General features: G+C 34.6%; 1 protein-coding gene and 1 pseudogene across 3 annotated transcripts; one reads left to right on the top strand and one right to left on the bottom strand.

Annotated features, from left to right (window-relative positions):
- Positions 1-1,648: 1,648 nt before the first annotated feature.
- LOC144553543 (Molecular chaperone Hsp40/DnaJ family protein) lies at positions 1,649-6,471 on the top strand. Of its 2 annotated transcripts, none has more exons than XM_078301756.1 (11): positions 1,649-2,032; positions 2,997-3,065; positions 3,456-3,551; positions 4,048-4,166; positions 4,266-4,461; positions 4,542-4,717; positions 4,843-4,972; positions 5,065-5,225; positions 5,413-5,492; positions 5,876-5,978; positions 6,191-6,471. In XM_078301756.1, exons 1-11 carry the CDS (start codon positions 1,733-1,735, stop codon positions 6,234-6,236), a joined length of 1,476 nt encoding a protein of 491 aa, XP_078157882.1. In that variant the 5' UTR covers positions 1,649-1,732; the 3' UTR covers positions 6,237-6,471. The 2 variants fall into 2 exon arrangements, with proteins under 2 accessions (XP_078157882.1, XP_078157883.1); XM_078301757.1 differs by having other exon boundaries at positions 1,664-2,032; positions 5,882-5,978.
- Positions 6,472-9,515: 3,044 nt separating this feature from the next.
- On the bottom strand, positions 9,516-10,466 carry LOC144553547 (calmodulin-like protein 3 pseudogene; annotated as a pseudogene). Its single transcript, XR_013511390.1, has one exon. The product of XR_013511390.1 is annotated as a calmodulin-like protein 3 pseudogene (transcript).
- Positions 10,467-12,921: the final 2,455 nt, after the last annotated feature.

Here is a 12,921-nt window from a genome sequence, read left to right on the forward strand (position 1 = left end):
AGATACGTTTTTGAGAACTAGTCTATGATCTAGTGATAAAAATAATATTTTTTTAATATGAAAAGTCATGGGTTTAAAATTAAAAGAAAAAATATTTTTTGTGGATATTAAATAATTAAGTGACTTGATATCTAAATTTTATTCAAAAATAGACGTGTGCATTCTCTTTATCTTATTCTTTTAGTTTTTGAAGTTTGTTACTGTAACTTAAGAGTACCATTAATAGTTTAGATTGATTGGATTTAGTGTTAGATTAGAAACCAAAATGAATAATACTTTGATTTAGACATCATTTGGAACAACACTAATCATTTATCGAGCGATTGAAAAGTTAACAATACAATTTGATTGACACTTGTTGGCGGTGACCAATTGATTTCAAATAACATCAAATTTTAATACACACATAATATCGACCTATGAGATAACCACATTTGCATTTCTATTTTTTTTTATTTTGATAACTATCTTATTAATTTCAACGTTATCAAATCTTTTGCTGTAAATATATATATTTTTAAATTTCTATTATGGTGCTCGTTACAACCTGTTTCTTGAAGTGCGATTTCTATACAGTATGCAGAATGCTATTACATACTACATATAAAGTATGCGGTCGCATATGCAGACTTATATATATAAATTTTAAAATGAAAATTTACACACATACATATTTAAAGTATGCGGTAATATGCGGCCGAATATACAGTTGCATATGCGGAAACACATATGTTAATTGTATACAGATTTCTATACATATTACAACTGAATATACGTATGCGGCCGCATAGACTGCATTTTATTACACTGGTTACAACTTACAACCGAAGACGGGTTATTTGGCAAAGTTCTCTCTTTGAAAAGCAACTGAATTATATATTATCAAGAGGAGGGTTCAAATGCCTCCATGTTTTGGTGCCTCCATCATGCCTCCATCTCCCTCCATCATTTTCAAAATTCAAACAGTCGATCCGAACCGCTCAACCTAACCTCCATACTAAAATATGTTTGGAGATCAAATTTTATATTTTTAGGAATTTTTTTACTATTTTTTTAGATAGGTACAAAATCAGTAAATCTGAACCATCTAAAAACAGTATTTTTCTATCTATCTAAAAAAATAGTAAAAAAATTCCTAAAAATATAAAATTTGGTCTCCAAACATATTTTAGTATGGAGTTTAGTTTGAGCGGTTCGGATCGACTGTTTGAACTTTGAAAATGATGGAGGGAGATGGAGGCATGATGGAGGCACAAAAACATGGAGGCATTTGAACCCTCCTCTATTATCAAAGGGTCTAATACCGTCCGATCAGCTATGGCACTATATTAAAGGAGGTCCTTGCATTCCAACTCGGATCGGATCATCATATTGGCCCAAATTCTGATCGGACGGTCCATATCTAAACCAAAAATTTGAGTTACTTTAGGGGACCGTCCGTGCAAAAGTTCAGTCTCTCGGAAATAAATCTGCTGTGATTCAAAAGAATCGCAGGGACCTGAAACATCCACCCCTTCATTTGTCATTTGCTTTGAGATTCATACAAAAACTTCTCTCGAGATTCGTACATTACAAAAATTGAACGATGAGAACTGAAATTGCAGGACCCTGTGATTCTTTGGAAACGCAGCAGATTTATTTCCCAGTCTCTCCCCTGATCCGCGTGGTAACTGTTGTTCCAGAATCAGCTCGACTGAACGATTAATTAAACAAATAAAACCTGTGAATAAAAATGGCGCTCGCGCTTTCTTCCATCTCGTTCGCGCCTTCTCAGCCCATTTCCCGGCGAGGTTTCCTCTCCGCCGCCTCCACCACCACCTCCGACGTCTGTGCCACCACTTCGCTCCACTTTTCCTCCGCTTCCTTTCTCGCAGACCGCTCGCTCTCTCTACGCTACTCCAAGAAGAGAAAGAGCAGGCGGCGACGCGGCCTTGCCGTCCACGCGGCAGCAGATTACTATTCCACTCTAGGTGTACCTCGGTCGGCCAGCGTTAAAGAGATCAAGGCAGCCTACAGGAAATTGGCGCGCCAGGTTCTTTTCTTGTTGGTTGATTAGTATTTTACACTTTCCACTCCAGGTTTAAGTTTGATATCTGATGAGTTCAGATAATTATTTGGCCAGGAATACTTAAATCGAGATTGACAGGAGGTCAGTGGTATTGCATTGGTTCTACCTGTGTACAAATAAGCAGATTAAGCACAATCTCACTCTAAGAATTTAGATTCTCCCTAGGGAAACATTCAACTCTTTATGTTTAATATAAACACCCTGGAGAATTGTAGGGAAGAATGATGAGCATGTGTGTATTTGTTGTTCATCTGCTGAAACCCTTATATCGGATGAAGAATTGAAAAATGAAATTGACTTCCATTTGGTACTGTTATAAATTTATGGGAACATATAAAGGACCTGTTAGACTATACATTGGATGAAGAACTAAACTTTGAACAGACTTCATTTTGGAATTGAAATGCTGGACATTTCTACATTTCTCCCATTCAAGTACCATATTTGATTTGTGGTCCCATTCTTTGTGATCTGGATTGAATAAAGCTTCCATAATATCTTTATTTCCATTTCACCATACCTAGGTATTTGCAAGGCAGCATTGGTTCACTAACACAAATTAGGTGCCATCAAAATCCTTTATCAGTTTCTGTTGTCTGATATGGCGACCTTAAGATGCTGGAAGACAGTATAATAAAGGCCAACCAAAGTTACTAACATGCATTTTTTTTTTAAAAAGGGTGGTATTGTAGTAACACCGGCTTGCATTCCAACCCATGTTCATATATATTATAGATGGAGATTGTTGCTACCCTTAAATCCCCCCAATTGACTTAGCCCTTAACAACCAGGGTAGCCCCAAATGAGATTATAAAGCTTCCAACAAAAATTCATCAACATGCTTGCATTTTTGTTATTTATATTCAGGTTTAACATTTTGTTAGTTCTATTAAGTCTTCTTATGTTCTTTCCCCTTGATATTGTGCAGTATCACCCTGATGTAAATAAGGAGCCTGGAGCAACTGAGAAGTTTAAGGAGATAAGCACTGCATATGAGGTATCTGTCTTGTAAACCTTATTCTAATAAAGAATAGTTACTTTTTTCAAATTGTGAGAATTTAGCAGGTAACTACTCGTTCCTTAGAGAAGTAAAATAAAGGACATCGAATGAAAAAAAAAAAAAAATACAAATAGAGTTTCTGACTTAAATTTGAAGGATTTTATTTAATTGTAGGAAATTCTATTATTTGAATAGTTTTATTAATCTATCCTGGCGTTCAACTAATTGCTATAAAATATATTAAATAGATATCAATAGTAACTATTTTGTTCGATCTATCCTATTCAGTGTCTGACAATGAAATTTACTTTTGGTCCTCTCTGTAGTGATACTTGACCTTTAGAGAAACATTCAAGAATTCTAAGGACTAAATCTTTTTGTTGCCAGGTGTTATCAGATGATAAACAGAGGGCTTTGTACGATCAGTATGGTGAAGCTGGTGTCAAAAGTGCAGTTGGTGGTGGGGCTGGAGCTTATACAGCAGTAACATATATTCTCCATTCTTCAATTACATTTTCTATAATTATGTTTTTCCATGACTTCCATACTAAAACCGTCCTTTAAAATTAGCAATTTTTATGGTCGCCGCTGTAAACCATAATACAAATCTCATTTTGTACATATTCCTACCAGGTCTTGTTTATCTTTACCTAATCTGCCCATCAGACATTATCTTTGGCTAAACTTTACTTTTGAAAAGTCTCTGCAAAATGTATAATCGTTCATACATACCCAGTAAGGACGAGGAGTAATTAAAATAAGGAGATGAGATTAAACCGAAGTTAGATATCTGCAAGACTTGTACACATCTTATGCACCCTACTACTGGAATCATACAGTATCAGTCTCACCTCTCAAGACGTGACGTTGAATGTTCGATGTGCAGTATAAATTTTTTTAAAATTTAATCCTTCCAAGTTATATATCTGCTAATTTTTTATGGTTTCCAAAACTGAGCTTCTGCATACATATGTTTCAGACTAATCCATTCGATTTATTCGAGACATTTTTTGGTGCAAGCATGGGGGGCTTTTCTGGGATGGATCAGGGTTCATTTAGAACACGCAGGAGAGCTGCTATGAGAGGAGAAGACATCAGGTTAGTTCCGATAGTATTTCTGTTCATGGAGAACTGAATCCTACACTTGCAATAGATAATTGGCTATCCAATCATCTGACACTGAACCTTGTTCGTCAGATATGATGTGATGCTAAAGTTCTCAGAATCTATATTTGGAGCTGAAAAGGAAATTGTACTATCCCATTTGGAAACATGTAATGCTTGTACTGGTACTGGATCAAAGATAGGGTCTAAGATGAGAATATGTGGGACTTGTGGTGGAAGAGGCCAAGTGATGAGAACTGAACAAACACCTTTTGGCTTGTTCTCTCAGGTACAAAACAAAATTTGTTTAATTTGTCAAGCTTCTTAACTACATGTTTAATTTGTCAAGTTTACTTAATGTTATGAAAGGTATCGATTTGTCCAACATGCGGAGGTGAAGGTGAGGTAATATCTGAATATTGCCGAAAGTGTTCTGGGGAAGGCCGTGTACGTGTTAGAAAGGACATCAAGCTTAAAGTACCTCCTGGAGTAAGCAAGGGAAGTACACTTCGTGTACGTGGTGAAGGTGACGCGGGTCCAAAAGGGTACGTGGATATAATGCTATCTTTTGCAAGCTTTTGTTTATTATAGATTGAATATGTACTATTACTGCTCATTCGTGGCACCATTTAAGTTTACTGTTTATGATACCTTTTGTTCTGTGCAATAGGGGCTCTCCTGGAGATTTGTATGTAATGCTTGATGTGGAGGAGTTACCGGATATAAAAAGAGATGGCATTGATCTGTATTCAACTATTTCAATTAACTATGTTGAAGCAATTTTGGGAACCACAGTAATGGTAAATTGAAGATTTAACTTGTGCTTTCTCCAAATCTAGAACTCAATGCTCCTCCCTCTATGATTTAATGTTGGAGTTTTCTTTTTGAACAGGTAAAGACAGTTGATGGGCTGACAGAACTTAAAATACCACCTGGTACTCAACCTGGTGATGTTTTGGTATTAGCAAAGCAAGGCGTGCCTCAGTTGAATAAGCCATCCATCCGAGGAGACCATCTCTTCACTATTAACGTCACCATACCAAACAGAATCAGGTACACTAGCAAATTAAAAGCTTGTTAAATTGCACCAATCAGCTGCAGTATATATTTCCTCAATTCTTCTCTTTTTGCTTAATCGCTACTCATGTTAACCGTAACCATAATTTCTGAGAAAATCAGATGGGCTGTGAAAATCACAAATGCAAAATTGTACTTAAAAGAATTTTTATATATTTTGCAGTGCCCGTGAAAAGGAGTTGCTTGAAGAACTGGCATCATTGACTAGAACCACTACAAGCCGTACCCGTCCAAAGCAGCAAGGTAGGATATAGAATTTAATTGCTTTGCTTTCATTTTCCTGTGAGAATTGAGGAGGAACTTTCTGTACAAAGTTTATTGTAAGGTTTCCTCAAAAGCTATGCATTATGCCTCAATTAAGTCTTATTTGTCAGTCAAGGCATCAATTTACCCCACCTATGCAGTTGTGTCTGTATTAACTTTCGCTCTAACTTAATAATATATCCCTGGATCACATTAATTGGGAAAAATAAAACATTGACTGCTCAACCTGTACTGGAAGTACCCACCTCTATACTGGTTAGAACTTTGCTGGAATTGATCCATCTTATACTGGTTAGAATGTTTCTGTATTGATTCAGCTATATTGATAATGAATGTGGTTATTGTTGTTATATTTTTGCTAGCTGCAGCAAAAAAAAACGATAGCCCAAAAAGTGCCAAGCCTGAAGACACCGATAGTTCTGCTGAGCAAAATGACATATGGGAGCAAATAAAGGGATTTGCTGGGTATCTTTTAAATATTGCTAGATACCATCTTAATATTTATTTTTTCTTATACACCATGTCAACAGGATCATAGTCTAACACATGTTAACTTATATTACCAGGCCCTGTACAAAGTTAGTTCTATTGTTGTACCTACGAAACATCTATGACTGATTATTTTCTTGGTTTATTTGGCTGGTAATTTTTCTTATTTGGAGATCTTAAAATTGCAGGTCCGTTGCAAACGGAGCACTCAAGTGGCTAAAAGATAACCTTTAAATTCATTTATCCTCATACCTCATTGGTCATAAGATTTTAATTTTTGCGTTAATGCTTTTTACAACTATTGTTGTACATGTATGGGGAGAAGTCAAGCGGAAAAGCTAAATGAAGAAAAGAACTGACTGAGAGGTAGCAAGATATTCTTTCATACGTTGCGATTTATTCTTGCTGTTATTTGAGGGATATCTGTATATCTGTAAAATTTTGTGTAGTTTAACATCAGCAAAGCACCATGAATGTCTAGCTGCTTCAATCTGCTAAAATGCAGCTTGAAACCCCATCAATGTTCTCATTCGGTTGTCCATTAATGATAGCAACATCTTTTGGTAATTTGTAAGAAAAATTGTAATTTTCTGTTCCCTAACCATAAGAGGGTCCCTGTGGTACATTAATAGTGGGCCTTGTGGGTCAAAAAAGTTTAAAAAGAGAAATACGTGGTTCCTCCAATAGCCAATCCCCCTTCAGCTCCCGTGTTGAGAAAGAGTCAGAAAGAGAAGGCAACCGTTGCCAGGTCCCAGTTGAGCTAAGAGCAAGTCCTTTGTGGAATTGAAATTTGAAATTTGAAATTTGAAAGACTAGGTCTTCATCTTTCTTTCAAAGTGAGAGCGAGAGGGAGTTTTCTTTTACATAATAGTAATTTGATTACAGATGGAGATCACTTAACAATATTTTATTTGACAATTCTAAAAATTAAAGCTTAAATTTTAAATATAATATTATGAACATAATCTATATTAATCACATATTATGTTTATAAAATATTATTAGATTTGTTGCATATTTTATGATATATCAAAGTGACTTTGATATTTCAATGGTTCTTAATGTCAGCAAATAATACTTGAATTGTATCAAATTTAATTGTTAGACTATCTGTATGTCAAATAATATAAGTATAAATTTAATTTTTTTAAATTCATTTTTAAGACTGGAAATTCCAATTGTGACTCTTGAGTAAATTGTTAAGTACTTTCAAATAATAATTTTTGGTAAGTTGGTAAGTTTTTTTTTTTTATTAACTGACTAGAATCAAAGAAAAATAAATAAATAAATAAATAGTCTTCATATGCGAAAAGCATGATTAATTTTTTCTCTCTCTCTAACGTTTCTAGATACATGGGTGATCTAGAATCTCGTTAAAAATGGAAGATTTGAATTTATGCGTCCAGATTTAAGTCCGAATGCATGCCTTCACTGTTGGATACTGTTCTTATGGAGTATAGTCTGGAATATTAGAAAAAAATAAACCACTTTTGCAAACCATGATTTTTTTTTCCACCATGCTTACAGTTGATTGAGAAAAACAGTTACCAATTTTCTAATAAAATATTATACAGAGTTACTATTTAGAAGAAAACCATAAAGGAGAGAAGTAAAAAAAATAATATCTGGTTACCGTTTGAATTTATTTAATGACTTCGATTACCAAACTTGTACCATTCAATTGACCTCTAGAGGTTTGAGAGAGACTAGATCAATTCTTAGCTTCTAGCAGAGATGATAAATTAAAGAAAGCTCTTGACGAGTAATTGTAGGAGAATTCTATTTCTACCCTTGAAATTAGTTAGGCCCAACAAAATTATCTTGGTTCTACATCGTAGTCAAGGAACAGTTGAAAATTAAAAAAAAAAAAATGAGAGCTAGGTAACAATCAAACTTATGGACATATTTAGAAATTGCTCAAGCTAATAATTATACATAGTTCATTATCAGTATCAAATTAATAAGACAAAGAGGGGAAGAGCGAAAGACAAACATTTGGAAACAAAAAAACACCTAATTTTTTTTATAAATAACATACAAAATAAATAAATAAAATAACACGTTCGCTGGATAATCCAATGGAATTGGAGCTGGAATTGCGATTTTGCTAGATAATCCAGCGGAATTGGATTCTACTTCTGCAATTTTATTCAATTCATTCGTAACTAAGATAATTCCGTTGGATTATCCAGCGGAAGTGTTATTTCTAGAAATTTCAGAAAAGTGATATTATTTTATTTTATTTTATTTATTTATTTTGTATGTTATTTATAAAAATTTCTGCAAAAAACACGAAGTTGGATTGAATTAATTTTTTTCCCACGATTTATTAAAAGAACGGGAAGATATAATAAAAATAAAATTCATACCAATACTACATATATTGGGAATGAAATCTGCTGTTTTTCTTTTGAAAAAAGCAAGAACCTGCATTTTCTCATCCAACCATTAATCTTTACCGAAATTCGTGCATGAGAAAACTTGAATTGTTGAATGGGGAAAACAGATTTATGCTTTCTCAAAAGAAAAGCAACAGATTTCTATCATTCAATTGGCCTCTGGAGGTTTGAGGGAGACTAGATCAATTCTTAGCTTCTAGCAGAGATCATAGTCAAGGACGGGAGAGGGGGACGTCTGACGCCCATCGGACCACTTTTGTGTTCGATGAGTTCTCTTCACCGTCAGATCTGCTTTAGAATTTGCGTCCGCAATTTCGCATCTGCTTTAAAATCCGTACACATGAATCCTAAAGCAGATCTGACGGTGAGAGAACCCATCGAACACAAAAGTGGTCCGATAGCCATCGGACAGCCCCCTCTTCCGTCAAGGACCAGTTGAAAATTAAAAAAAAGGAAAAGAAAATGGGAGCCATGTAACAATAAAAAAATCACTTACTACTGTTATGAAACACTGAAACATCTCCCAGACATTGTACCAGTACCTCCTTTTGCTTAAACAAATCATCTTAAACCTAAACAATGTTCATCTAAAGCAACAGTTGTCTTTTATTATTACTGTACCTGCTTTTGTTGTGGTGATTTTCCTTATCTTGACCCGTACAATGCAAGCTACCAAGCTGTAAGAAGGGTATATTATACTATTTTATTCTTTCTCAGTTTCTCACTCTAAAAGAATATTTTAAGACACAGGTGGGTATTATATTCTTTCTTTGCTTCATCTTTCCAAATTCCTATTGATGCGAAATGGCGATTGACACTTTAAGAATAACTGCTCAAAGTTGAAGCAACGGATTTAATAATTGCCATCTGTTGTCTCAGAAATCAGAATCTATCAAAGATTTCTAAAGACGCAATCAAAGGCCAGGAAAAAGAAGAAGAAAAAAAAAATTCCTATACTAATAGTACATGTTCCTTCCTGATTTTGTTTGTATTATGTTGTTTTGCTTTAGGTTACATGATTTTGACTTATATATTTATAAAAAAATAATTTTATCACCCCTACAAAAAACAAAGAACAAAAGAAAAAAAAAAAAGGAACAAAAGAAGTTTAGCATTTCTAGATGTGTTTAATGCTTGATTGACAAACTAAAAATGAAATATTTACATCAGTCAAACTACCTACTTCAAATTAAAACAAGAACACACACAAAAAAAAACCCAGCAATCTAGAACCCTAATAACACAGAAAAAATTAACTTGTTAACATCGAACCAACACCGTTAGATTCTTTACTGAACCCATTTTTGCCATTTTTGAATGCCATCATTCTCTTGAATTCCTCAAAATTAACCATGCCATCTCCATTCATGTCCACCTTGTTTATCATATCAATGCAATCTTCAATTCTCTCCCCTTTCTTCAACCCGAGCGACGTCAATATCTCACACAACTCCTCGGCACTTATCATACCATCTCCATTCTTGTCAAATATCTCAAAAGCCCCCTTTAATTCTCTTTCTTCATCTTCTTCCTGTCCTTCTTCAACCTTTTCAATAGGTATATCCCTTGCTTCATCACAACCAACACCAACCAACAAGTGGTAGAGATTGCGAAATTCCTCGAGGTCTATTAGGCCATCATTATTTGTGTCGACCTTGCGAATCTCACTTAGTGCTTCTTTGGTGTTTGCAAAGAGCCCGAGTTCCGTAAAGGACGTCTCCAGTTCTTTTGAAGTGATGTATCCATCTCCATCTCGATCCAAAACTGAGAAGAGCGTCTCTGGATCAAGGTTTCTCTCTGATTCCACTGCAGCCTGTTGTTGTTCCTTCTTTTGTGTGAAGGCGAGAGGAGTGAGAGAGGAAAACCAAGAAGAGAACTTTTTAGTTGAGAAGAAGAAGAAGAGGTAGGTATTGATCAAACCACATATGAAAAATATCGCAAACCAAAGAGACGCTTCCATGAATGAAAGAGTGGCGAGAGAAATTACTTTAGAGTTGTGTTTAGGAAAAATAATTATTTAAAAATATATATGGGGGCAATTTAGAGAAAAGAAGCGCGAGTGTTGTGATGGAATGATTTTAGCCTTTAAAACGAATGATGGAAGTACTGAAGTTGGAAAGGTACAAAGCGCGTTGTATAACCGCGTTTTTAATAACGGGCTAGATCCAAAACCCACATGCTAAATCGGGTACAGAGACCCGGAATTATTTGATCCAAAACCGCAATCGCCCAGATTATCTGGTAATTAAGAACTAGGAGTTAATCGGATTCTTCAATTGCTTATCTTTGTTAGGGGTGTCAATGGGTACGGTACGGGTCGGGTGAAGACATTTTCATACCCATACCCATTAAAATTGACCTTACCCATACCCTTTAAAAATTGATCTTACCCTACCCTACCCTTACCCGTTAATATTATCGGGTAACGAAACGGTAGCGGGTGAATAACAGATAATACTAGTATAATAATTAGTTTTATTATATTTTACAAATTAAACATCAAAAACTCATTCATTTTAACACATATATAAGTGCATTTCTAATAAAAAATAAAATAAATGTGCAATCAATTCCAACTAAATTATTTTTTATAAAGAATAAAAATTCAAAAACACGAATATACATTTAAGTGGGTTGGAAATTGAATTGAATATATATTTTAATTTTATAATTACCCTATAGGGTAACGGGTACAAAATAGTCATTACCCATACCCTTATCCATTTATCTAACGAAAAAAAATTCTTACCCATACCCATACCCAATAAGCTAACGAAAAAAAAACCTTACCCATACCCGCCTTATCGAATACGATACGGGTCGGATAAACGGCTAAAAAGGTACCATTGACACCCCTAATCTTTGTCAATAACTTGTTTTACTTTTAGGAAAATATATTAACATTTTTCTAAGTGTTACTTAGATAACATAACGGGTTGGTTGTGATTGGATTGGATTGGATTGGATTAGATAAATAATCTCAGGTTCGGTTAAATCCACAAGGGTCGGATCGGATCAGAAAAAGAAAAACACTAGTTTCTGGATTTAAAGTAAGATGGTGATATATTATATTGGTTGATATTAATCCAATCCGTTGCTCCGTCTAAATCGGTAGGTATCTAGACGCTCACAAATCACTTTTACCAACTACAAATTGTAGGATTATTATATTAAAAAATAAACTATAAAGTCTAAACTCATGTTGTTTGACCCTTGACTTGAGGCTTAAACTAAGCCTACTACTTAATTAGTACATAATAACTGATTGGGGATCTGTCCCCATGACCCCATCCCAAGTCCCAAACAAGTTAAAACACAAGCGGGAATGGTGCTTGCGGCCGGGTAACATGACACGTGTCCATCGGTAGATGTCCAAGAGAATTAATTACTCATTTAATTGACAATGATTTTAGTAACGGAAACAGAGACAGAGAGACAGGATATATAATAGAAACACAGCTTCATCCAAATTAGGGTTAATTTTTTGACTTTTTAAATTTTTTTATTTACTCCTATACACTTTAATTTATCTAATTTATCCCTCAACTCTAAAAACTCTTTCTATCTTATCCATTACACAATAACTATGAAATTAACCATAGTTAAATCCCTAGTTAAAATAATAAAAGTCAATAATACCCTTTCTTATTTTATTCTATTATTTATCTTTTTCCGCTCTGCTCATGTTTTTCTTGTGGTGACCTCCACTGAAGGAGTCTTTGGCATATTTAATAGTACCCCCAGCAATCGCTGAGGAAGAGGCTCCAGAAGCATTGATGAATGTTTTGAGGGGTGTCTTGACCGATGAGCAACTACTTGATATCTGATTACTGATTAGTGATTACCCCTTTGTTAATTTTGTTTGATTATTTTATTTGGTTCATTGTTTGAATCTGATTAATTTTGTGTGAATTTGGAGACAGCTAATGATTAGCTCAAATATATAGTTTCTAAAACCCCATAAGAAGACATAACAGAATTTTGTTGGTACTGTTTACTGGTACCATAATAACTTGATCTTATCTCGTTTTCGACTTTCCTTTTAAAAGACCAAGCTAATGGTGTAAAAGCACGAGGGAACAAGCTATTCGGTACCAGAAAGTATGAGGAAGCATTATCTCGGTACAAACTTGCTCTGAGATAGGTATTTTGAGATGGCCAGGTGTATTTTGAGGTCTTTATTGTCATGTCAAGATTTAGAAATTTGAGCTGTATACACAAGAAGTAAACCGACAATTTGGAGTTGGGGTTTCTTAAGCAGATGATTGATGGAACCCATACATATATAATTCTTGCAAAACAATTGTCTAATTTGAAGAGTTGTGGTCTGCTCTCTTCTAGGTGGTTTTTGTTTGCATGATACATTAGAAGAGGGAAATGAAAGGTGAGGGCATGATGGGAAACAAATAAATTAGATAATATTCTATTGTGAATAATTAACTCCATGGTCAAATAGAAAATTGAAGAAATTCTAAAGGGTAAACAGAAAATTAACTCTTCAAATTATTAGATTGAACGAA

This window comes from Carex rostrata, chromosome 4, assembly GCF_964058835.1.
Source record: "Carex rostrata chromosome 4, lpCarRost1.2, whole genome shotgun sequence".
In the NCBI taxonomy this organism is placed as follows: Eukaryota; Viridiplantae; Streptophyta; class Magnoliopsida; order Poales; family Cyperaceae; genus Carex; species Carex rostrata.

What these genes read in the sequence shown, in the direction of transcription:
- LOC144553543 (XM_078301756.1), top strand. Translation starts at nt 1,733, where the DNA reads ATGGCGCTCGCGCTTTCTTCCATCTCGTTCGCGCCTTCTCAGCCCATT. An exon ending in ACAGGAAATTGGCGCGCCAG is followed by an intron (nt 2,033 to 2,996) that starts GTTCTTTTCTTG and finishes GATATTGTGCAG; the next exon opens with TATCACCCTGATGTAAATAA. An exon ending in ATGAGAGGAGAAGACATCAG is followed by an intron (nt 4,167 to 4,265) that starts GTTAGTTCCGAT and finishes CTTGTTCGTCAG; the next exon opens with ATATGATGTGATGCTAAAGT.